The sequence below is a fragment of the Panthera leo genome, chromosome B3, assembly GCF_018350215.1.
Source record: "Panthera leo isolate Ple1 chromosome B3, P.leo_Ple1_pat1.1, whole genome shotgun sequence".
Lineage (NCBI taxonomy): Eukaryota > Metazoa > Chordata > Mammalia > Carnivora > Felidae > Panthera > Panthera leo.
This window is the reverse complement of record NC_056684.1, coordinates 34,947,318-34,971,185: the sequence shown is the minus strand read 5'-3', so window position 1 is coordinate 34,971,185 and position 23,868 is coordinate 34,947,318. Positions and strand designations below refer to the sequence as shown.

The window sequence follows — 23,868 nt, the reverse complement described above, 5'->3', positions numbered from 1 at the left end:
GTTTCGTACGTGATATATTTTATGGTGCCTTTTCTTCCCCCCTTCTGAAACGTAGTCATTGCCGCACCTCTCTCACACAGCATTGATGAGCCAGGAGGCAGGCCCAGGCTCTTGTTTCTCTGGCAGGCATGGGCAACCATATTTCTGCATGTTCATCACAGGCAATTCTCTTTCAATCCTTATTTTGGTGCCAGAGGTACAGCCATTGCTCTGATGCACAGAACTTGCGAGAAAAGATCACACGAGGTTGCAGAGTCCGGTGATGAGGCAGGTCAAGAGGTAGTAAGACGTTTTCTTCCCCTGTGGGGAAGCAGGTGTCGAGACACTCGTAACCAATGCTAAGGTTGCCCGTGCGAGCAGGCACCGATACACCTGGTCATCACAGACACCAAAAATTTACTTGAAACTCTTCCCTTTTCTACTCCGAAACAAGCAAGCCAAGAACATGAACCATTCAGGTGGGTTCCGAAGCTGCAACATTTTCAAAGCAGCAATGATCCAATGCATAAGAGAGACTTTTATGCCATGTAACGTTCGGTTAGGGTCGAAAGCAGTCTAAATAAGTAAGCCTTCAGAAAGATTAAGCTACATTCATCCAGGGTTTTAGAACAGCGCAGATATGGCTAGTGAATACAGTCACTGCAATATTAAATTTTGAGAGGTTCGTTGAATGAATATTCAATTTTAGTAGTTGTTTATAACACTGACCTTCTGGCCAAAAGAATGAGCTTTCCTGAGGAAGCAGGAATGATAAGAATAAAACTGAACAGGGGAAGAGTAATAAAGCTTTCAACAAAGGAACACACCCCGACAGGGATTTGGTGAGTCTCCCAGAAAGCACGCCCATCTTGGACACAACCGATCTTTCTCCCTCTCGCTTCTTAAGTTCAGATGTTATTGTTTTTCTGAACACAGACCGGCAGAGAGGCCAGCATTGCCCACTATATATATTCCATTTGTTTACTCTCTAAAAAGCTTTAACCTTCAGTGTTGTAAATGCAGTCTCTGCCTTTGATATCAAAAAGTGGGTGAAGGAGACAACAGGATTAATTCAGGGAGGCGACCTACTACTCCACCCTCCACGGAGGACTGAAAATGGGTAACACCTGTCTGTACGTGGACCCCATCGTTCTCTACACCAAATTCTCCAAAGCGGCACATGGAGTAATTGGCCTTGTAGATCTTTTACGAGGATGTTCAAAAACAGTAGTCCACAGAAAACATTTTATTTGTGATTGAAGACAAAATAAAGTACACACAAGTTTCCCCTCCCACTTCTAATAAGGAAAATACAAGACGAAAGTGTGAGTATTCAGTAAGAACTTTCTCTCCTCTACAGCTTCGAAGGAGACCTACATAAAACTCATGGAACAGACTTCATGCAGAAGGACAACATTAAGCATAAAACCAAGGAATTTGTGTACTGCTCGTGTAAACTGTGTATAACTAAAGAATTAAAAAGAAATCCAATTCTGACTTTTCACTGTGGTTTCTACACTGAAGAAATCTGATGGCTTCTGCGGGGAGAAGCTATTCGGATGGCTCTTTGTCCTTGTTATTATTTACAGAATTGGGCTAAAAAGTTTGGCTCAGGGAGCACCTTACTGGTTCAGTCGGTGGAGTACACAACCCTTGACCTTGTGGTCATGAGTTCAAGCCCCACGTTGGGCACAGAGATTACTTAAAAAAAAAAAATTCCAAAAAATAAGAAATCTTTCAAATCTTTCAGGATGCTCAAAGATTACTGCTAAGGCACACTTTGCGATTGAAAGAAAATCTGGCTGAAAGTATTCATTGGCTCAGTTTATTTGCTAACAGTCGAATTAGTAATCTTCAATCTGGATGGAAAACAAAATATTAATAAAAGCAACAAAACATATAAACTTTCCTTAATGAGATGTGGTTAATAAAAATGGTTGGTTACAATAAAGTATTCACTAAAACGTGGCCAATTTTATTTTTTCCTTGTGATCTATATTCTTACAGTTTACTATATTATTGCACTTTCATCTGAAACCTTAAAAATCTGTTTTCTAAAATTAGTTCTCTAATTTTGCAAGAAAACTGCATTTCACATTATTAATTTCATTAGTGCAATTTTCCTATAAATAAGTGCAAAACATTTGGAGGATGCATGTATAATGAGTGTTTGGTTACTATAGTAGCAAATGTCAAAGTAATTGCTAAAAAAAAAAAAAAAAGCCTAAGAATTTTGATACTTTGAAAAATCTAGGATACCGGCTATCATAGCTCTCTAAATACTGTGGCAAGAAAAAAATCACCACGAGTAAAAAATTAAGATACTGTTGTGGATATTATGAGGCCATCGGATTAGAAATTCCTGATATGTTCTATGCTGGTCTGCTTTTAATCTAAATGTAATTTAGTACAGTACACCATTTATGAAAAGAAATGTATTGAAAGAGGCATAAAAGTTAGAAGAAAAAAATCTGTGCCTCCAAAAGAAGTCAAAGGCACTCATTAGGTTACTTCAATAAAAAACGCAACTCGGCCAGCCAAGTTATGATGCATATTCCTTAAAATCACGTTAGGCTCTCGTGGCTCAGCTGAAGGCCTGAAAGATCTTTTGATCCACTTAACCAAATTAATTTCTCTGAAAGAAACCTTTAAACAATTATTTCAGCCTAACGCCTCTTCATATGGACCTACACAGATGGCTTATGTTTTATTAGGGACTCGACGGCTTAAAAATACGTAGCCAACCCGAGGCAAAGTGTTACATTGTTTGCCTCACCATAAAATTAACATATATAGATTATAAGATCTGAATTGCTATTGAAAAACTCAGTAACATCCCCATCTAATTAAAAAAAAAAAAAACTTGCTGATGAAACAAAATATATTTTATTTCAATGATACTAGCACAAAAGGGCCCAGAAAGGCTGTGGGTTTGCACACGGAAGGCTCGGCACCAGCAGCTGAAGCACAGGCTGCTTAGTTAGCACACAAGCCCCTGCCGCATTTGTATGATTTGGAGTAAGGCCGCCTGCACGTCTTCGTCCATGTGACCCTTGAGAGAAAGAAGAAAGGGAGAAATATTTTACGTCCTCTTCAATGACACAAGAATTCTATTAGGCCTAAATGGCTGTGATTCACCAAATGCTAAAGCCTCATCATTGCAGAGATATTCTAAAGGATTTATTGGAAAAGACAGCAGAGCTCTGCGACGGAAATTTAAAAAGTCAATCTAAAAGCAGTGCAAACCAGCTGCTCTTAACACTTATTATCAGAAGACAGATGGACAAACTTTTCTCCTTCTCTCTTTTTTAATAATGGCTCAGATAATAGGGGCGGCGTAAGTCATAAGTGAGCGAAGTCAGCTACACGTTAAGTTTTCTTTCTGCTTCTGCTGAGAAACGTTTTTGTAATTAGAAAAATTAATGGACAAGCCCCCATACTTATATTTTCATCCTAGGGAAGATCACATCATTTTGCAACTTGCCATTTCACCTAATGTCACGGATGTCTTTCCTAAGCTATTTCTCTAATTATTTTAAGTTACTGGATACCATCCCACCGTACAGATGAATCGTACTTTCTTTACTCGTTCCCCCAAACGACGGGCGTTTAAGGGGTTTCCCATCTTCATGGGCAGATTCCTAGAGAAGAAACTGCTGGGTCAAAAAGCAAGGCTCCATTGCTAATTTTGCAAAGCACTACAAAACTTCCCTCTACGGGCATTGTAACACGTTACACTCCCACCAACAGGGTATAAATGCCAATTTCCCACAACACTTTGGCCAATGCTACAGATGCTCATCTTGTTTAATATTTGCCAATCCTATAGGTGAAAAAATGGTCCCTCCCTGTTTATTTGGATTTCCCCCATTACCAATGAGGTGGAGAGCCTTTTACGTGAATGTTAGTCATCTATATTTAGGAAGAAACATTTTGAACTTAAAAAGATGGCAAGGGGCAGATTAAATGCGAGTCAGTATGGTGGGCTTACGACACCCTCGGCCCCCTTCTCTTTGCTTGGACATTTGAATAGAATTCAGCTTAACACTTCCCATTCATATAAAAAGTTGTGCTTCCAAAATCTGTTTCTGTAAGAATGGGATGTTGAAATTTCAAACATTAGCCATGGCTGACTACACTGAATTTCTTGGTTAACTTTATGATGCCGGAAGGCAAGACAATTTCTGATGCCAGTTGTTTTTGTTAGGTTTCATTAGGAGTCAGTAGGATTTCAACTTTTGGAAGCATACACTATACAGAGTTGAAAGGCTTGACAGTTTGTGGTGTCTTTCATGCTCTTTCTCTCCTGGCTGATATCAGATCTGAATGAGTTCTTTATCCACATCTTCGACACTTGTCTACCATTTCCCTCCTAAAGTTCCCACTCTGCTGTCCCTCAACGGTCTTCTCTAACAATTTCAATGTACAGCTACCCTTGAACAACATGAGTTTGAACCGTGGGGGTCCACTTACACAAAGATCTTTTATTTGGATTAATACCGTACAGTACTATAAGTGTATTTTCTCTTTCCTTGATTTTCTTAGTAACACTGTCTTTCCTCGAGCTTCTTATTGTAACACTACAGTATTTAGTAAATATAACATACCAAATACATGTGAATTGACTCTTTATATTACTGGTGAGGCTTCCTCACAATAGAGAGCCTATATGAGTAGTCAAGTTTTGGGGGAATCGAAAGTTACACACAGATTTTTGACTGTGTAGGGTCAGCGCCCCTACGTCCCACTGTTCAAGGGTCAGCTGTACTTTCAAATCCCAGCTTATCTTCTAGCTCCTCAAAAGAAAGTAGCCAAACTTCCTCTTATCATACCATTCATGCTTTTACATTTGTTTCCCCTCATCTCCTATAGAAAAGGAAGGCTTTTTGGTTTTACGAATTCGATGTTGTAAAGTTTCTTCTTTTTATTATTTTACCTAGTTCTTCTTATTAAAAAATGACCTTCTTGGAAGCTTTCTCGCAACAACTCCCCGCCCCCCCCCACCCCGCCTTTTTTGGTAAACAGTGTCGCCTAATACTTCAAATCCTGAACAATTCCTAATGTATCTCACCTGCCATTCTAACGTTGCCTCTTTCAGGACATCTTCCTGAAAAATCTACTCTGAGAATTTTAGAGATTGCTGATCACAGGGTTTCTACGGGGCATTAAGTATGGTATTCTTCACATGCTGAACAGTTTCTCAGTGTGATATATTCTTCTAAAAGAGGAGCCTTTTCATTACACCCCCCAAAGAGGGAATTCTTAATCTGATGTTTCACTGAATTTAAGCCACATTAAATAAATACTATTGATAATCTCCAAACAGAACCAGTTTATTTTCTTACATTATTACAATTTTGTGCACACCCTGTCATCTTTGCGCTTTTATAGCATTCTCTACGTTTCAAAGAAACACTCCTGAGCTACCAAGAAACAGTGAAGTCCTTTGCACTCTCTTTAGCTGACAGCCAGGTATGGATGTCAAGGCATTATCTCCAGCTAGCAATACCATTAACATGTGCTGCCATCGTATGTTGCCAAACTGTCTATAAAATGAGTGACAAGCAGATGGAGAGAACACTACATTTAAGATGTTGTGTTACCATATAGCTTTGTAAATTTCTCTGGGAGATACACAAGCCATGATTTAAAAAAACACAATGATTTTAAAATAAGCATATGGGATACAACTACTTTACACAGCAATGACTTTCACATACATTTACTTGAAAATAAAAAAATGATCTTCTCTAAAATGGGGATGAAGGAGTGCACGTGTTGTGTTGAGCACCGGGTGATATATGAAATTGGTGAATTGCCGTATCGTACACCTGAAACTAACATAACACTGTATGTTGACGATATTGGAATCAAAAAAACAGAAGCATTTTTATAAAGAAAATTAAAAAATAAAACGGTATCTCTGCCAGAGGAGAAATCGTTTTTTACCTGCGCAGCACTAAGGAGATGTGTCCGATAAATTGCAATTACCTCTTGGTGCTGTCTGTCGGCATCCTAGACATGTGGAAAGATGGACAGATCAGAGTATCAGCATTCACGTTTTCAAACACACGGAGGCTTGTGACAATGCCATCTTCAGGCCTGACACTACAAAATGGCAATATTATTAAAGTGCTCCTGCCACGTCTTGTAACAAACCACCTGGGACCCACCGGATGCAAAACTGCACAGCATTAACAATCGTTTAAACTTTCCTAATCAATGTGTGGAAACATTCATAGCGAAAGCAATGCCGCTTGTCCTAGGTAACATGAAATTACTGCCTTAGTTCACATCTAATGCCACGAAATTATCCAGATACTTAACAGTTTATCCTTGGGATTATTGCAAAAGCTTCCAATCTTGTCTCCCTGTCTCTAGATTTTATTCCCGATCATGCTTCCAAGATGAAGGCAGCTCTTTTCTGGAATCACTTCTGGTTCAAAGACCTTGGGAGAAACCTCATTACATATAAAAGAGAATCTAAACTCCTCAAACTTCTCCACAGCCTGGACAATCTAGCCACAAATACAGTTTCCACTCCCAGCCAGGCTGATCAGCTTTTACGGCCCCTTGGGGACACCGTTCACATTCGACCCCCACGCCCTTCTTCAAACTACTTCCCTTGCCTGGAAGATTCTCTATTTTCCATTCACCTACCAAAACACCAACTATCTTACAAGTTCCAGCCAGGTATTCCCTTCCTCTCGGCCTAGCTCCTATCGCACCAGTGATCTTTCCCTCCTATGAATTCATATCACTTATAGCCAGGGACCTTATTCTCAACTCTGTATATGACATTTTTTATCTTGTTAATTCACTTTTCATGGATCTAAATTTTGCTTCTCTAATTACCTAGAACTCCTTGGGACAAAACCTGTGTACTCTCTTTATCCCTGACAGTGTTTTAGCACAGTGTCATGAATATAATAAATAAGAAACAAATATTCCCAATTATTGAAGGGACTACCAGATCCTTTTGATAAGATCCAAATCAATAATCTGTCATCATTAATCTGTAGGCCAGAGTATTAATAAACAAACACTTACAAAAAGAGCTTTCTTCTATTCAAAAACAACTCATAACCAATTCCTATAAAATAGGAAATTTTTAGTAACAATTTACATTTGACTGGGCTGTTTTACTTAGCATCTCCATGTATGTCATATTACCTCATTTGATTAAAAAAGCAAACAAATAAGTAATCAGTTCTTACTATTCCACTGTATGGATAAGGTAGCCGAGGATTAGGGGGAATGTTCCACGTCACCTGGTTTTTAAACAGCAGTGTTTAGAACTGAGCTCCCGTGTTCAGTTTCTCAATCCAGTTGCTTTCCTTTTTTTTTTTTTTTTTTTAATATTTATTTATTTGGGGGAAAGCACAAGTGGGGGAGGGGCAGAGAGAAGGGGACAGAGGATCTGAAGCGGGCTCTGTTCTGACAGGCTGACAGCAGAGAGCCCAAGGTGGGGCTTGAACTCACAAACTGCAAGATCATGAGCTGGGCTGAAGTAGGACGCTCAACCCACTGAGCCACCCAGGCGCCCCAGTTGCTTTCTTTAATATAGAAAGGAAATACATATATGCATATAGGATACGTATGTGGATATATATATTTCCAGGTGTTTTCTCTTACTATATAAGGATATAAGGTATAAAACCAGAGGGATGCCTACCTTTATTCATAAGTAGAAAATATTTTAAAAACTTCCCTTAGTTTAGCGGACCGATATTTTAAAGAGTGTGCTGCAGCTGGGAAGACACCACCAGAGCTGGAGTTAGCCAGTCTCAGGATCGAATCCCAGCTGTATGTCCCCAAGCATCAAGTATTTTCTTCTTTGTTTCCTTAAGAATCAAATGGGGGGGGGGGGGGCCGTGATGAAGATAAAGGCTAAAGTACGTACAATGTTTAGTGTAGTGCGTGGCATATAGTAGGCACCAAATATACCGCTGCTACGGGCGTAAGTAACTTCTGGCAAAAATGATTCCATTCCTGGATCTCAGCATAGCCACGAATCAATCCCAGCTCTACATAAACATTCACAAGCAAACGAACACAACCCCGCACGTACAGCACGAAGCCCTCCCAGGCCAGGGTACTCACAGCCAGCTGCTGCTGCAGGGCCTTTACTTGGCTCTGTAGGCTGTCAATCAGCTGGCTCTGTCTCCTGCCGGGGCTCCCACTCGGGTAGGTGAGCTGTGAAAGGCCACTGAGCGCCTGCTTCAGTCTTTCCACGTCATTAAGCAGTTCGGTTATCTTGTAAACAAAGAGAAAAGGTATGGGAGAAACATATATTATTCACTTATGCGATTCTAATGAACATCTTTACACCAAAATCACTCCGCGAGGAACCAAATTTATCTTTGTACACGAGAAAATTGAGGAATGAATACTGTCGAGATTGTCATCAACAGTACATAATACAATACATAATTTAATTGCTTTAAGTTCCTCTCAGTAAATTCCTTGCAAAAGCATTACTAAGTTGAGAATAAATATATATCCTAAAGTCTGAGAGTGACCTCAGTCTTCTTATTCTTAATATTTAAGTACCTATGAAAGTCTACAGATCACCTTCTAGGCTCTCTGAAACACAGGAACTCGTGGGGCATTCCCTCCAACAAAGTTTGAAAAGAAAGGCGCGGCTCATACAAGCCTTGCATGAACTTATGTGCCTTGTTCATTTCAAGAAGGTAGGATTTTAGACTACTTTATCTTAAAGAGGGAAAAAAATCAGGAGGCCGTTTACCAGAGAGAGCAAAACCTTTTTATTTCAAGTCAGACTGATCTGGTATTTATTAGCTGTCTGAGCTTGGCTAATTTCCTTTATTTTTATGAGCTTTAGTTCCCTTATCAGTGAAAGAAAGAAGTTCTTTAACAGTTAAGAAAACCAAATGCAGGGTGGCTAGGGGGCCCAGTCGGTTGAGCGACCGACTCTTCATTTCGGCTTGCATCATGATCTCACAGTTCATGAGTTCGAGCCCCATGTCGGGCTCTGTGCCAACAGTGTGGAACCTGCTTTGGATCCTCTCCCGCTCTCTCTGCCCCTCCCCTGCTCATGCTCATGCTCTCTTTCTCAAAATAAATAAACACTTCAAAAACTCAAACGCAATCATAAATATCTGCCTGGTACTTAGTATATCCTCAATAAATGACAATAATTGTAAGTAGTTATTAATAACTTGCTATTATAATTATACACTGTTATATTCCTAACTACCTTCTGAACAAGGTGCGAGCATTTAAGTTCTGGGTCACACGAACAGATGGATCAGAAGGCTAGTACTTGTACTTCTCCACTGAGGAGGGCCAGGGATGTGTATTTGCCGCCGTATCCCCAGAACTTGGCATAGAGAAGACATTTAATCATCGCTCACTGAACTGATAAAAATGCACCCAATCTCCCTGATTTCTCATCCTCACAGTACACACTTTATTATGCCAACCACCAGTTTCGAAAATACTGAAAGCATCTACTGTGTAAACTGTACCATGGGAATGAATGAGAAGAAAAGCTTAAGTTGCAAACCGTCTGATCTGAATAGCTGGTTGAGAAGATCGAGCACCTAACTCTGACACAGTAATATTTACGTCTTGAATAGTGGCAACGCTAACATTTCAGAAGAGGAACAGTTCACGGGAGGCTAGAGTGCATAGCGAAGGCTTCAGGAAGGAGGATAAGCGTTGAAGTGGGCGTTAAGGAACGCGTAGGACTTAACTCGGTAGAAAGGAGAGGCAGGACATTCTGGGTGCGGAGACCAGTCTGTGGGAAGTTATGAGGACAAAATGTACACGGAACTGGAGGGCTCGGTCACTGGTGTGGGTGAATGCCAAGATCAAGTCTGGGGTGCTTTCCAGTGTCCTTTGTTTCTTGTAGCCTGGAAACACAGCTTTCTTCCTCCTCTCCCTCAATCACCCTTCAGGTAACCCTAAAACCCACTGGACTCTGACCACTTTTGAGGCAAGTGAACCTGGAGTCTCCTCATCTTTCCTCAATTCTTGGCTATGCCAGTTGAGGAAACCCGAGGAGAAATGCTTTTGCTTGTGTGACTTTAACTATTTTCTCAATTCTGAATTTTTTTGCACACCAGTAGACTAACCGGAAAGGTGGCATTTAGTGGTCCCGCAGCTAATGCTTCTGGAAACCTGTCTTGTGGGATGCTGTGGTAAAGGGGCCCTATTCCACTCGGGCAGTTCCTCGCGGGGGCTCCTGACGCAAAGCCGTGCCGCCTGCTCGGTGCCTACCTTATTATCTTTCGCTTCAATTTGTTTGGCAGATTCCTGTATTCTTTTCTGTAACTCGGTGATTGTTGTTAAGGACTTATCACACCGTTCCTGCTGGTCCTTGATTTCTTGCTCAATGCTGAAATGGAGCAATTCCTTCTCATCCTTTGCAGACAGCTGCTTCCTTTGGGCGTGCAAAACCTCCTCACAGGCTTCTTCGTACTTTCTATTCAGATTGGCCAATTTTTCATTCAAGTTGGAAATCTGGGTCTCCAAATCACTTTTTGTCGCTTTATATTTAGACAAATCAACCACCTCTCTCGTCTCTAATTTTTTTAATGCTCGTTTAGTGTTCTGCACCTCGGATTGGAGTTTGGAGACCTCTTGGGTTTTGGTTTGGTTTTCTTCTTCCTTCTCCCTCAAGCTAGCCTTGATGATCCCCACTTCCTTCTCAAATGCCTCCTTAACCTGCAAATGCTCTGCCAGGGGCACCGACGAGTTCTTCTGGTTCTCCAGCATCTGATGCAGGGTGGCCACTGTCTGCTGATCTTTCTCGTAACATCTTTGCTTATTCTTCAGTTCTTCCTTGAGACTCTCGATTGTGCCGTTCAGAGACTTTTTGAGGGCCTCAACCTGTTCCAACGGAACATGCTGCTTCTGCAGAAGGGTCTGGGCTGCGAGAATCTCCGAAGTCTGTCTGGCATTTTCGTCGACCAGCTTCTCTTTCTCGGTCTTTACCTCCGTGTATTTCTGCAGCAGGTCTTTGAATTGTTTGTTTAGCTCTTCTGCTTTTCTGCTTAGCGCTCTTTCCATTTCATGAGCACTCTCAAGGAGAACATTCTTATCTTGCAAATCCTTCTGAAGAGTGAAAATCTCCTTCTTCAACTTGTCATTCTCTTGCTTGCACTTCTTGGCCTCTTCTTCCCTGACGTGATATTTTTGTGTCTGCTCGGATAACTGTTCTTTTAGTTCTTTCTCTGTCGCTTTAAATTTTCTTTCACACTCTTCGAAGCTGATGATTGGAGCATATTTGAGCTTGATGCATTCTTGAATCGTGTCGAGCTCCTTCTTCTGGGCTTCGATCTCTGCGTGCAGCGTCACGATCTCCTCTTGGCCCTTCTTGTAGTTGGCCAGGATTTCCGCACTGTCATCCTGTACCCTCTTCATGCTCTGACTCGCGGCACCCATCTTCTCCTCGTGCTCTCGGAGGCTGATGTACTCGGCCTTCATTTGGTTCTGAGTGTTCTCCAGGTTTCTTTTGAGTAGCTCATTCTCCTCTTTTGTTTTTACAAGTTCCCGACTGAGATCCTCGATGTTTTTCTTCGCATCTAGTAATTCTCTGTTCGTCTTATCTAGGGTGCCACTCAGTGCGGCTTTAATCTCCTCGTGGGCTGGAGCTGGCACGTACTGAGTACTCAGGCTCTTTTTCAACGCGGTGTTTTCGGACAGGAGTGCATGTATTTTCTCTTGGTCTCCGGCACGTTTTTTGTGAAGCTCAGAGAGCTGTTGTCTGAGGTCAGCAAGGCTGGAGTTCAAAGCCGTGACCTCCTTCTCGTGTTTCTCAGGAGGCACGAACGCGGTCTCGAGGCGGCTGACGTTCTCACTCAAACGGCCATTCTCCACCAGCAGCTTCTCCATGGCCATCTTCTGCTCCGTGTACTTCTGCGTGACATCTACAAGCTGTTGATTCAGCTCACCGACCATGACGTCATGCGACTTTTTCATTTCTTCGCTCACTTGTAAAGGAACGTAATGACTCTTCATTTCACTTGTTAAGTTACGGACTTGCTGGCTGAGGAGCTTGTTATCCAGATACACCTTTTCGACGTCCTTTTGTAACGTCTGATTTTTCGACGTGAGTTCGGTGATCTTCTTGGTAAGTTCTCCCGCCCTCTGCTCCAGCCTGCTCTTGAGCTGCTCGTGCTCCTCCGGTCTGACGTGCTGAGCAAGCTTGGCCTTACAATTCTCAACTTCTCTCTTCAACTGTCTGATTTCGCTAAGTGACTTTTCCTGCTCCCTTTCCATCTCTCCTATTCTCTTGGCCTTCTCATTGACTTCACTTGACAACAAGCTCTTCATGCTCTCGAATTTTTCCGTCGGAACGGAAAGGGCCAACTTGGCCAACAGTTCTTTGACCTGGCCTTCCGCCTCCGTGACCCTCCTGCCTTTCTTGTCTCGCTCCGTCTCACACATACTGAAGTCCCGCTGCAGTCGCTTGTTCTCTTCCACCAGCTTGCCTGCATCCCGCTTCAACTCTTCTACCAGCATCTCGCTCTGTCCGATCTGGCTTCGTAACTTCCCCACTTCTGCTGACGCGCCCTCGTATTTTGCTTTCATGTCTTTCAACTGGTCCTTCAGTTCCTCGGTTAGTCTGTGATTCCCCGCAGCTGCTTCACTTGTTAGGTGCTCTTTAAGGGCAAGAAAATGTGTCTGCATTTGTTTTACTTTACCTTCCGACTCGTACATTCTCTTCTGCACATCTTTCAATGCGTCTTCTAACTGCTTTACCTGCTCATCTGAGTCCTCCTTGATCCGTTCACATTCTAATGCTAAAGCTTTGCATTCGGCCACCTTGTGAGCCAGCTCGTTCTGGAGCTTGAGTCGGTCTTGTTTTGCTGACTCGCAGAACGTTCTCATTGCTTCTAACTCTTTCTTTAAAATGTCATTTTCAGAATATGAGGTTTGATGGGGTAAGGACAGCTCCAGCGGTCTTAACATAGACCTGCTTTGCATGTGGGCCGGCACCCCTGGGGATGTACACTGAAAGGGGAAACAAACAAACAAAAAAAGAGACACTAATCACAAAAGCCTAAAGAAGACATTTACTTATTTGCCAAACTTCTAGATTCCCACATCATCAGTAGTCAAGGGGTTTTCAGACTAGCGTATTGGAAAAATACAGTACTGATTTTTGAGGTTAAGAAAAGCAATTCTGGGTATGATTCCCTTAAAATGCTCTCAAGCAGGGATACTTTGAAAGTCTGCTCACCGTAAGTGTATTTCTGGCAGAACAAAGAAGGAAAAGAGTTGTGGCCTCTGGGGACCATTTCCTCTTCCCTTCTCCATTCACAATAACTACCCACAAGTGATATCAACTTTATCAAAACACATTTATTATTTCTATGCTTTATGGCACACAGTGTGCTTAGAACTTCCAATTCTGAAGACAGTCATCAAAACCGTTGAATAAAAACAAGTATGGCAATTTTATATCTGCAAATAATTTCACAGAATGATATATTATTTAACTTCTAAGAAGCTATATAATTTCTGAATATCCTTGTTAACTCCAATGTAATGTTCTTTAAATTATAAAAACAGCACCAAAATAAACACAGCTAGCATGAGTTGTCGAGAGAATATTAGTTAACTCACAAAAAAAGAAAGAAAGCAGTTTTCTCCTCTCAAGTAGGATAAAGTAAACCTTAACATGTGATCTTAGTACAAAATTTTATTGACATCTTATTCCTCCACTAAGAGTTGACACAAAAAAGAAGTATAATTAAACTTCTCATGAAATAGTGCCTAAATAGAACATGTAACCATGAAAGACTAAATTCAATTATCTTACTTTTTCCCACACAGCCTATTACAGCAAGGGCTCCTTACAAGTACTAACTCATGGATAAAAGCTATGTGCTGTGAATACATTCCACCATTTTAACAGGCAGGTTTTACTGTTGTTCAGTTAAATCTACACTGTCTTGCCCTGGATCAAGAAGAAAATTAACAACATGGAATAATTTCGCAGCCTTTAGTCTGCTTTTAAATTCCCTTTCAATTTACCAATGATCTTTAGACTAAGACTACTATAATTTAGCAATTACTTACACAGCTTTACAATTTCCATACTTGCTTTATTACAATCCAATATTTATCTAATCTTAAATACTTCTCAGGTGACATTCATTTTCTCAACTTAGAATCTTAGAGTTTTCCAGCTTCAAGTGATCTTAGACATCACAAAGGCTAACTCACTCTGCCTATAAATGATGGTATGTAAAAGGGCCTCTCAAAGCCCAAATATTTATCAGTTCAGGCCATGGGAAGTGCTGACCTTCCCATGCAATGCAAACCTGTATCTACCGGAAGCAGTATAAACAGGTTAGAAAATCAGACAACACTACCTCTTGGAAGCTTTCCTTATTCTGAGGTGAATTTCCAACACACAGGATATATATTGGAATGCAAGGAAAAATACATTTCAAAGTCCAAAAAAATGACTTCTGAATTACTCGTAGTTGGCTTCCCCTTTATATGGGTAAATATGAAGCGTTAACCGAACACGGTTAACGAGGCTTACTATCAAAGACAATGAACTTGTAATTCAAATCTCTTATTTAAGCTACTGTCATCAAAACACTCTAGAGGGCACCAGAAACAGTACTATCAGCTTTTATTAAACTCAGAACACCAAGAACAACTTTTCTTTGAAAATGAAGGCCTTATTCAATGTATATTGAATTTCTGTATTCCATTTTCGTATTCAATTAATATACAATACTGTTTTCCTCTTTTTAAAAAGGTACAAATATTTTTAATTAAAAAACAATTACCTGTGAATCTGTCATGTACATTTGACCCTGTTTGAGAAGCATATCTTCTTTTCCTACATAAATCCAAATAAATGAGATCTTAACTGAAATACTCATACCAAATAGGCTAAGAATTAATTTGGTGTTATTATCTCTCCTCTTATTCAAACTAAAGAAAAGTATGAGTTAAAACATAAAGTTATCCTTGTTCTAAAATACCCCTGTTTTTCTTTATTTTTTCTAGACACATAAGGGAAGTATCTATATTGTTCTGAGTAGAAACTAAGTTGGTTTTTAGAAATATATAAGACTGTTAGACTAAATAAGCTACATGATTATTATAAAATATGTATCTTATAATCAGTCAAAATAAAAATGGTGTTCTTTACAACTTACGGGATAAACATTACTATTGTACTTAAAGGATAATTTAATATTTACTAGGAAGCAAAAAATGGATTTTGTAGAGAAATTCTTTAGAACTAGCAAACAAAAAACCGAAGTTAATACTAATTACATATACTCTTAAGTAAGAAATAATTATTTATGTAACTTCTCATTTTAAAATGCTTCCCTGCATTGAGACTATATCCAAAGATTTCTCCAAATGAGAAAACTATGTCATTTTTCTTTTAATAAAAAACAAGCTCCAAATATCACAAGACAAATATCTACTAATCAACAAGGTAAGTTTGGCCATTCATGCAATATCCAACTTAAAAATACAAGTGGCTAGGGAAAATCGGAGCCTCAGGATTACCAGATTTTCTGTTAGAGGCTACAGCAGTCATCTTAACCTCTTCCTGCTTCGATGTGTTGAGGTTTAACACACAAGTAGTTGACATTTAGCAGCAAGAAGGGCATATACAGTTAGACAAAACAAACAGACGTAAACATTCTCCCTTGTCCGAACTGGGTGAACAGTAATGATAATCTATGCTTCCATACTTACGGTTACTGAAATGACTTCCTGATCCTAAATGATCACTCTGAAATCAGAAGCATAAATTAAAACATTTGGGTGAATATTGCTTCATTTTGTTAAATTCTGTATCTATTTCAGTTCTAAATGATCCAACCATTAAAACCACATTTTCAACATTCCTTGTTTCTCCCGAGTATTACTCTACTTTAAAACCACAAAAAAGTCACAGCACTAGCAACAATTAGAGAGATCAGTTGGGAATAAACTACTTCACTAGGCATTTTAATAAAAGCAGCCAAGTGTTCCAAGGAAAAATTTTATTGCTCAAAAGAAAAAAAAAAAAAACAACCGAGCCCCAAATGAACTACAACAACTTTCAGCGCATGCTCTTTGCTGCTGTTTTACCTCAAAAGGAAGAAGCTGCCACCTGTGCGTCCAGTACTGACTTTACCCCTGTTGGGAGCGGGAACCCTGCCTCACTGCCTGTGAAATATTAGTGTAACCTCTTTTTTCAGAATTTATAAAATACAGAAAACTTTGGAAGGCAGAGGGAGACAGAGAGCAGAAAAGGAAACTGAGGCACAGACCTACACACAGTTAGTAATAAATCCGTCAATGTGTCGGTTAGGAAAAGGAGAATAAAAGAGAAATTTTAGGTACTCTGAATTGAAGTGTGTTTGAACTGCTCCTTTTTTTTCAAGTCAGAATCTAGCAAACAAACTGAAACATATACCTTCAAGAGTAAAGATACACAGAGGTGAAATTTAACCAAGGAAGTGAAAGGCCTATACTCTGAAAACTAAGAACCTTGATGAAAGAAATTGAAGATGACACAAACAAATGGAAAGATATTCCGCACTCATAGACTGGAAGAATTAATACTGTTAAAATGTCCATACTACCTTGGGGCTCCTCGGCAGCTTAGCCGGTTAAGCGTCAACTCTTGATTTCGGCTCAGGTCACAATCCCATGGTTCATGGGATTGAGCCTCACTATCAGTGCAGAGCCTGCTTGGGATTCTCTCTCTCCCTCTCTCTCTGTCCCCTCCCCAGCCTGTGTGCACACGCACTCTCTCTCAAAATAAATGAATAAACTAATTTTAAAAAAGTGTCCATACTACCCAACGCAGTCTAGAGATTCAATGCAATCTCTATTAAAATATCAACAGCATTTTTCACAGAACTAGAACAAATAATAGTAAAATTTGAATGGAACCACAAAGACCCCAAATGGCCCAAGCAATCTTGAGAAAGAAGAACAAAGCTGGAAGTATCACAATCCCACATTTCAAGGTAAATTACAAAGCTGTAGTAATCAAAACAGTCTGCGGGGCGCCTGGGTGGCTTGGTCGGTTAAGCGTCCAACTTCGGCTCAGGTCATGATCTCACGGGTCCGTGAGTTCGAGCCCCGCGTCAGGCTCTGTGCCGACAGCTCAGAGCCTGGAGCCTGTTTCGGATTCTGTGTCTCCCTCTCTCTCTGCCCCTCCCCTGTTCATGCTCTGTCTCTGTCTCAAAAATAAATAAATGTTAAAAAAAAATAAAAAAAATAAAAAAACAGTCTGGTAATGGTACAAAAACAGACACCTAGATCAACATAACAGAACAGAGAGCCCAGAAATAAACCAGTGCTCATACAGTCAATTAATCTATGACAAAGAAGGCAAGTGTATACAATGGAGAAAAGACAGTGTCTTCAACAAATGGTGCTGGGAAGACTGGACAGCTACATGCAAAAGAATGAAACTGCACCACTTTCTTATACCATACACAAAAAATAAACTCAGAATGGATTAAAGACCTAAATGTGAGATGTGAAATCATAAAGCTCATGGAAGAAAACACAGACGACAATCTCGCTGACGTCAACAACATTTTTCTAGATGCCTCCTCTGGCAAAGGAAACAAAGCAAAAATAAATTACTGGGGCCACATAAAAATAAAAAGCCTTTGCACAGTGAAGGAAACTATCAAAAAAGTAAAAAAGCCACCTAGTGAATGGGAGAAGATATTTGTAAATGATATATCATTTATCTGATAAGGAACTAATATCCAAAATACAGGAAGAACTTATACAAGCCAACCCTCCCCCAAATAATCCAATTTAAAAAATGGGCAGGGGACCTCAAAAGACAGTTTTCCAAAGAAGATATACAGATGGCCAACAGATACATGAAAAGATGCTCAGTACCACTAACCATCATGGAAAGGCAATTGAAATCACAATGAGATATCACCTCACACCTATCATAATGGCTAGTATCAGAAAGACAAGACATAAGAAGTGTTGGCAAGGATGTGGAGAAAAAAAGAACCCTGTGTACTGTTGGTAGGAATGTAAATTGGTGCAGCCACTATGAAAAACAGTATGGAGTTTCCTCAAAAAATTAAAAATAGAAATACACCATATGATCCAGTAACTCCACTACTGGATAATTTACCCAAAGAAAACAAAAACACTAACTTGAAAAGATGTATGCACTATGTACAATAGCCAAGGTGTGGGAGCAACCCATGTGTCCATCCATAGATGAATGGATAAAAAAGATATCGCATATGTACACACACGCGCACACACACACACACACACACACACACACACACCAAGAACTATTTGGCACTTGCAAACCATGGATGGACCTCGAGGGTATTATGCTAAGTGAAATAAATGAGACAGAGAAAGACAAATGCACTTATACGTGAAATTCCCAAAACAAAACAAATGAACAAACAAAAAGCAGAAACAGACACATAAATATAGAGAACAGTGTTATGGTTGCCAGAGGGGAGAAGCTAGGGGAATGGGCAAAACAGATGAAGAAGAGTGGAAGATATAGGTTTCTAGTTATGGAAGGAATAAGTCATGGGGATAAAAGGTACAGTACAGGGAATAGCATCGTAACAGTGTTGTATGGTGACAGATGGGAACTACGCTTGTGGTGACCACAGCATAACACACAGAGTTGTCAAATCACTAAGTTGTACACCTGAAACTAACTGTGGGTCAACTATTTTCAATTTAAAAAAGGATGTGCAGACGTAGTTTGTGTTTGTGTATCTGTATCAGTACTAATAGCTATGTGTCAAGGTGATATAGGTGACCACAATAAAAATGGTCCATAGTTCTATAAATTAATGCCACATCCACTAATCCTTAGTGCCCCCAGGGAATGGAAAGATGTCTGTAGGCTTAGTTAAGCTCTTTGTTAGATGTAATATTAAATATTAGAGTTTGCAATAGTTGCTAAATGGGCTTATACATGTATGGGTTGGGAGAGGCCTATCCCCATATAAGGAGTTCAAAAAACTTAGTTTGGGTTTATTACCTTTACTTGACTACTCACATAAAAATGGATTGATGAGTTGTCTCATAAAATTAGTCTCATTCTAAAATACCCATATTTTTCCATGTTTTTCTACAAACGTAAGGGAACTGCCTACATATTATATATACAAATAATGTAGCATTTCTGTTGGCAGTTTAGGAGGAACTTTTAGCATGTGAGAGGACACAGTTGTAAATATTCAATATTTATAAATAAAGCATTCTTAGTTTTTAATGGCTGCTGTCACAAATACTGGATCACATGTAAAATGGACCCTCTAATTTTCTTTTTGAAAGTAAAAACTTATTTCTTACGTAAAAATTCATCAAAATGAATTATTTATTGACTAGAGAAAATGTCCCCACTATAATATGTGCAAAAGTTACAAAACGATATTCCCACCTCTGGCTGAATGTGCATGTAACACAAGTTATGCACAAAGCAAGTTCTGAAAGATCAGTCAGGTACTAAGAGTGCTGGGATCCTAGGTGTGTTTATCTTCTGTTTTTAGTCTAATAATATTTTCTAAATTTTCTAAAATAAATTATGTATTGTTTTTATGAGAAAAAACGTGTTATTTTTCTATAATATATTATAATCTTACTGAAAATTATAGACTTGACTCCAAGATTGTCTACAGCTCCAGAAAAACATGTTAGTCTTAAGATGTGAGAGTCCGCTCGTAGAAGAAAATACAAAAATGGTACTCGATTATAGGTATCCAACTTTGATAAATACTTCAAAAATCCTATATTCACAACTGTATTTTCTCATTCAAGCCATACTGAGGATAAAACTAGTCAGACTGCCTGGGTTCAAGTTCTAGCCTTGCCACTTACTATTTATAGAGCCCCTCCATGCCTCAGTCTCCTCACTTACAAAGCAGAGTTAAAGTAAAATCTACCATACAGAGTCGATGTGTTTATGAAATGCATACAAAGCGCACAGAGCAGTTCCTGGCACATGGTTGGTGCTATGAGCTGTTAACTGTTACAAGTTTCACTATTAACCTTAAAAACAAACATGTTCAAATGTGAAAGGCAGAAGCCACTATACTAGTTCTAAATTAGCCTATAAACCTGTATCTCTGAATAATCTTCAGGATTCAGTCATATAAACACAAACATGCTTTTATTTTTTTCAATGTATCGAGGCATAAAATACATGAATATTAAGTGCACAGTGCAACACATTTTCTGCATATGCGCACCCTGTGTAATCACAACCCGGATCTAGAACATTCCCTGCACCCTCAGAAGCTTCTTCATACCTCTAGTCAGTAACCCGTCACCAAAAGGTGGCCTCTACTCTGACCTCGTTCACTACAGATTTGTTTTGTCGGATTCCGAGTTTCATAAAAATGGAGTCATGAAGCATGTACTCTTTGTGTCTGATTTCTTTCACACAACATTATGTCTGTGAGATTCATCCACGTCTTTACTTTTTTTCATAGCTACATGCATTTGTTTCATTTACAAAGAAAAAAATTACTTTTGTTATGTCCTTTGGAGTTCTATTCCCCAATGAAGATAAAAGATTCACACTGAATCAGCCACCTTCTTCAGTGACCCCCGTGATGAACATTTATAAAATATATATTACGGCCTTTCAAAACAAACCTGTGCAGTTAAAAATCAGGAGAGTGGTCACTGTTGGTGCAGGAAGTGTGGGTAGTGACAGGAAGTAAGAATGAGGAGGCTTTTAGGTATTGGAGGTGTTCTGCTTCTTGATCTCAGTGTGTTTGACTTATGAAAGTTCTTCAACATATATACACTTTCACAAGTGTACTCTATAATGTATACTGTATTTCAACAAAAAAAAATTTTTTAAAAAACCATGACTTTGGAAAACATAAGAGCTAACTGATCCAACCAAAGTTGAGTATACGATCTAAGACTTATTAAGACACTACTCTCACCAAAGTGGTCTACTTAAGGCATATATACGCAGACTCCTGAGATAAGCCTGGAAAGATACTATTCATTTATGACACTTTGTTATTATCACTATCATAATCATTGCATATTTACAGCTAAAAGTATGAAGTTTTGTAAAGGTAAAGATGGACAAAGAGAAAAGCTAGGAAGAGATACTGGGACGGAAGAGAATGCCAGGCACACATTGGTCAATTTCAGGCGTCTCGTTTAACCTTTACAACAACTCTGTGGAGAGGGGGACAATCCCCCCGATTTTGCGAAAGCGGTAGCAAGCTCAGAGACTTTAAATGAATTGCACGAGGTTGCACAATAAAGAAAAAAGTGATCATTCAAATTTAAGTCTGACTCCAAGCTCCTTATCACTGCCCATTTTGTGTTATATGAGATAATTTATTTAAGCTTTCTATACCTCAAAATATTTAAATCTATTTTTCAGAGCCTCGATAGTTCTCAGGCTTTCTTCATGTTGCTTTTCTTTAGCTGCCAAAAGGGACTTCAGCTTTTCTTTCTGAAATGGAAAGGAATAAATACAGAGCAAAATCATTCTGTGCTTGCAACTGGGTTAAAAATGGGTTTCAGAAAATGTGAATTAAAATTACTTTAATTTTTTTTAGTATTTTTAACTATTAGTAGAGTTGAAAATTCCTACAAGTATACTAATATAGAACACATACTATGAAATATAGTATAATATAGAATATAGAAATATAGTATAATATAGAATACTATGAAAAATTCAAATGTCTGTTGTTTGTTTTAGATCTTATTATTTTCAGACATTTTGTTTGTAGTGTTTAGAACTTTACGTCTTTTCATAAGAAGTTTCACAGAAAATCCGACATTCAGAGGCAGTGACAACAAAATGTTTATGATAAGCCATGCTACTGTACTTAACGTGTATTTTCACAGTCACACGTACGTTTTGTTTTCCCCTTTAAGCAATACCCAGAAACAGAATCCTCATCCCCAACTCAGTTCAAGATTCAAACCTCTCCAGCAGTACCATTTTCCATTTACGTAAGATTTTATATCTTTAAAGTAAAACCTATCATCCTACCTCACTTTCCAGATCATCAGCAACCATTACTTCCTAAATTTAAAAAGAAGAAATGTACTTTCGTTATTAAAAGGCATGAACTTGGCGAGTATCATTTTAAAAGACTAGCGTGTGTCTTTAGGATTGGGAACAAGGACATAAGAAGCACACGTCTCTAGGTGACCAATTCTGTGGTCTGAGCTTTCATTTGTTTTTCCCACTAACCAGGCTCAGATGCACTGATTCTCCTGAGAACCCATCACTTATCAACTCCTACTTACTCCTCTTCCTCACGTCTTTTGTCTGCTCCTTCCTCTCCAATCCCGGGGCCCCCCACTAGAGTTCAGAGCTTTGCTATCAGTATCAGAAATACCAACAGTATTTCTCTGTTCTTACATGTGACACTGAAAGTTTCCTGTAAAGATCCCAGTAAGATATAACTTTCCTCAAGGGCAAGGACCTGGTTGTACCTCCTTTAGCATCTAGCACGGTGACTTAATGTGACAGGCGATCATTAACGATTTGTTGTCAAGGACGATTACTGGTAGTAAAACATTTAAAAAATTTTTTAGATGATGTAGATTCTTTACCTCATTCAGCTGTAGTTGTAAACCGTTGACTTTATCCAGTAATATTCTCTGTTCTTGCTGAATTTTTCTCAACCTCTCTTTCAAATCTTCATTTTCAATCTCCAGATCCTTAAATAGTAAAGATAACAGGTGCTAGACTGGCCTTAAAAGAGCAATTCTTATGGAAGAAAATTTTAAAAGTAGTTTGCTATCACGTATGGATGTATACATCTATAAAACGGCTTTAAGTCCAAATACACAATAGTTTCGATGACATTTAAATGATTTAAAATTTGCGGATCAGAAATCATACACAGGCATACTCATTTTACCGTGCTTCGCTTTACTGTGCTTTGCAGACACCGTGTTTTTTACAGATTGGAAGTTTGTGGCAACCCCGCACTGAGCAAGTCTATGGGTGTCATTTTTCTAACAGCATTTGCTTACTTTGTCTCCGTGCCACATTTTGGTAACTCTCTCGATGTTTGAAACTTTTTAATTGTATTTGTTATGGTGACCTGTGCTCAGTGATCCTTGAGGATACTACTGTAACTGTCTCGGGGCACCATGACCTGTGCCAATCTCCGATTATAAACTTAACCAACGAATAGTGTGTGTGTTCTGACTGCTCTACCCACCGATCCTTCCTCTACCCCTCTCCTTCTCCTCAGGCCTCCCTAGTCTCTGAGACACAACAATACTGAAATTAGGCCAATTAACAACCCTACAGTAGCCTCTAACTGTTCAAGTGAAAGGAAGAATCACATGTCTCTCACCTTAAATCAAAAGCTAAAAATGATTATGCTTGAGGAAGGCATGTCAGAAGCTGAGAAAGGCCCAAAGTTGGCTCTCCTGTACCAGTTAGCCAAATTGTGAATGCAAAGGAAAGTTCTCGAAGGAAAAAGGGCTACTCCAGTGAACGAATGAATGATAAGAAAGCAAAACAGACTGACTGCTGATATGGAGAAAGTTTTAGTGGTCTGGATAGAAGATCAAACCAGAACCATCCACAACATTCCCATAAGCCAAATCCAGAGCAAGGCCCCAACTCTCTTCAATTCTATGAAGGCTGCTAACATATCATCCATGCTACAGCTCATGGATCAAGGAGTAATTTCAACTTTCAAGGCTCATTAGTTAAAAAAATACATTTTGGGGGTGCCTGGGTGGTTCAGTCGGTTAAGCATCTGCCTTCGGCTAAGGTCGTGATCTCACGGTTTGTGAGTTCGAGCCCCATGTGGGGCTCTCTGTTGTCCGCATAGAGACCACGTCAGATCTTCTGTCCCTCTCCCTCTCTCTGCCCCTCCTCTGCTTCCTCGCTTTCTCTTGCTCTCTCAAAAA

The 23,868-nt window shown here is 39.4% G+C and overlaps 1 protein-coding gene across 2 annotated transcripts in view; it reads right to left on the bottom strand.

The window, feature by feature from the left end:
* Nucleotides 1–2,842: 2,842 nt before the first annotated feature.
* UACA (uveal autoantigen with coiled-coil domains and ankyrin repeats) overlaps nucleotides 2,843–23,868 on the bottom strand; it is a 94,100-nt gene continuing 73,074 nt past the window's right edge. For both annotated transcript variants that reach the window (XM_042941535.1, XM_042941536.1), the window contains exons 11-19: nucleotides 22,549–22,656; nucleotides 21,980–22,012; nucleotides 21,332–21,430; nucleotides 15,691–15,727; nucleotides 14,760–14,812; nucleotides 10,225–12,963; nucleotides 8,083–8,235; nucleotides 5,929–5,994; nucleotides 2,843–3,031 (exon numbers count right to left, since the gene is read on the bottom strand). In XM_042941535.1, the coding sequence (XP_042797469.1) occupies nucleotides 2,960–3,031; nucleotides 5,929–5,994; nucleotides 8,083–8,235; nucleotides 10,225–12,963; nucleotides 14,760–14,812; nucleotides 15,691–15,727; nucleotides 21,332–21,430; nucleotides 21,980–22,012; nucleotides 22,549–22,656 (3,360 nt within the window). In that variant the 3' untranslated portion in view covers nucleotides 2,843–2,959. The remainder of the gene's footprint in view (nucleotides 3,032–5,928; nucleotides 5,995–8,082; nucleotides 8,236–10,224; nucleotides 12,964–14,759; nucleotides 14,813–15,690; nucleotides 15,728–21,331; nucleotides 21,431–21,979; nucleotides 22,013–22,548; nucleotides 22,657–23,868) is intronic.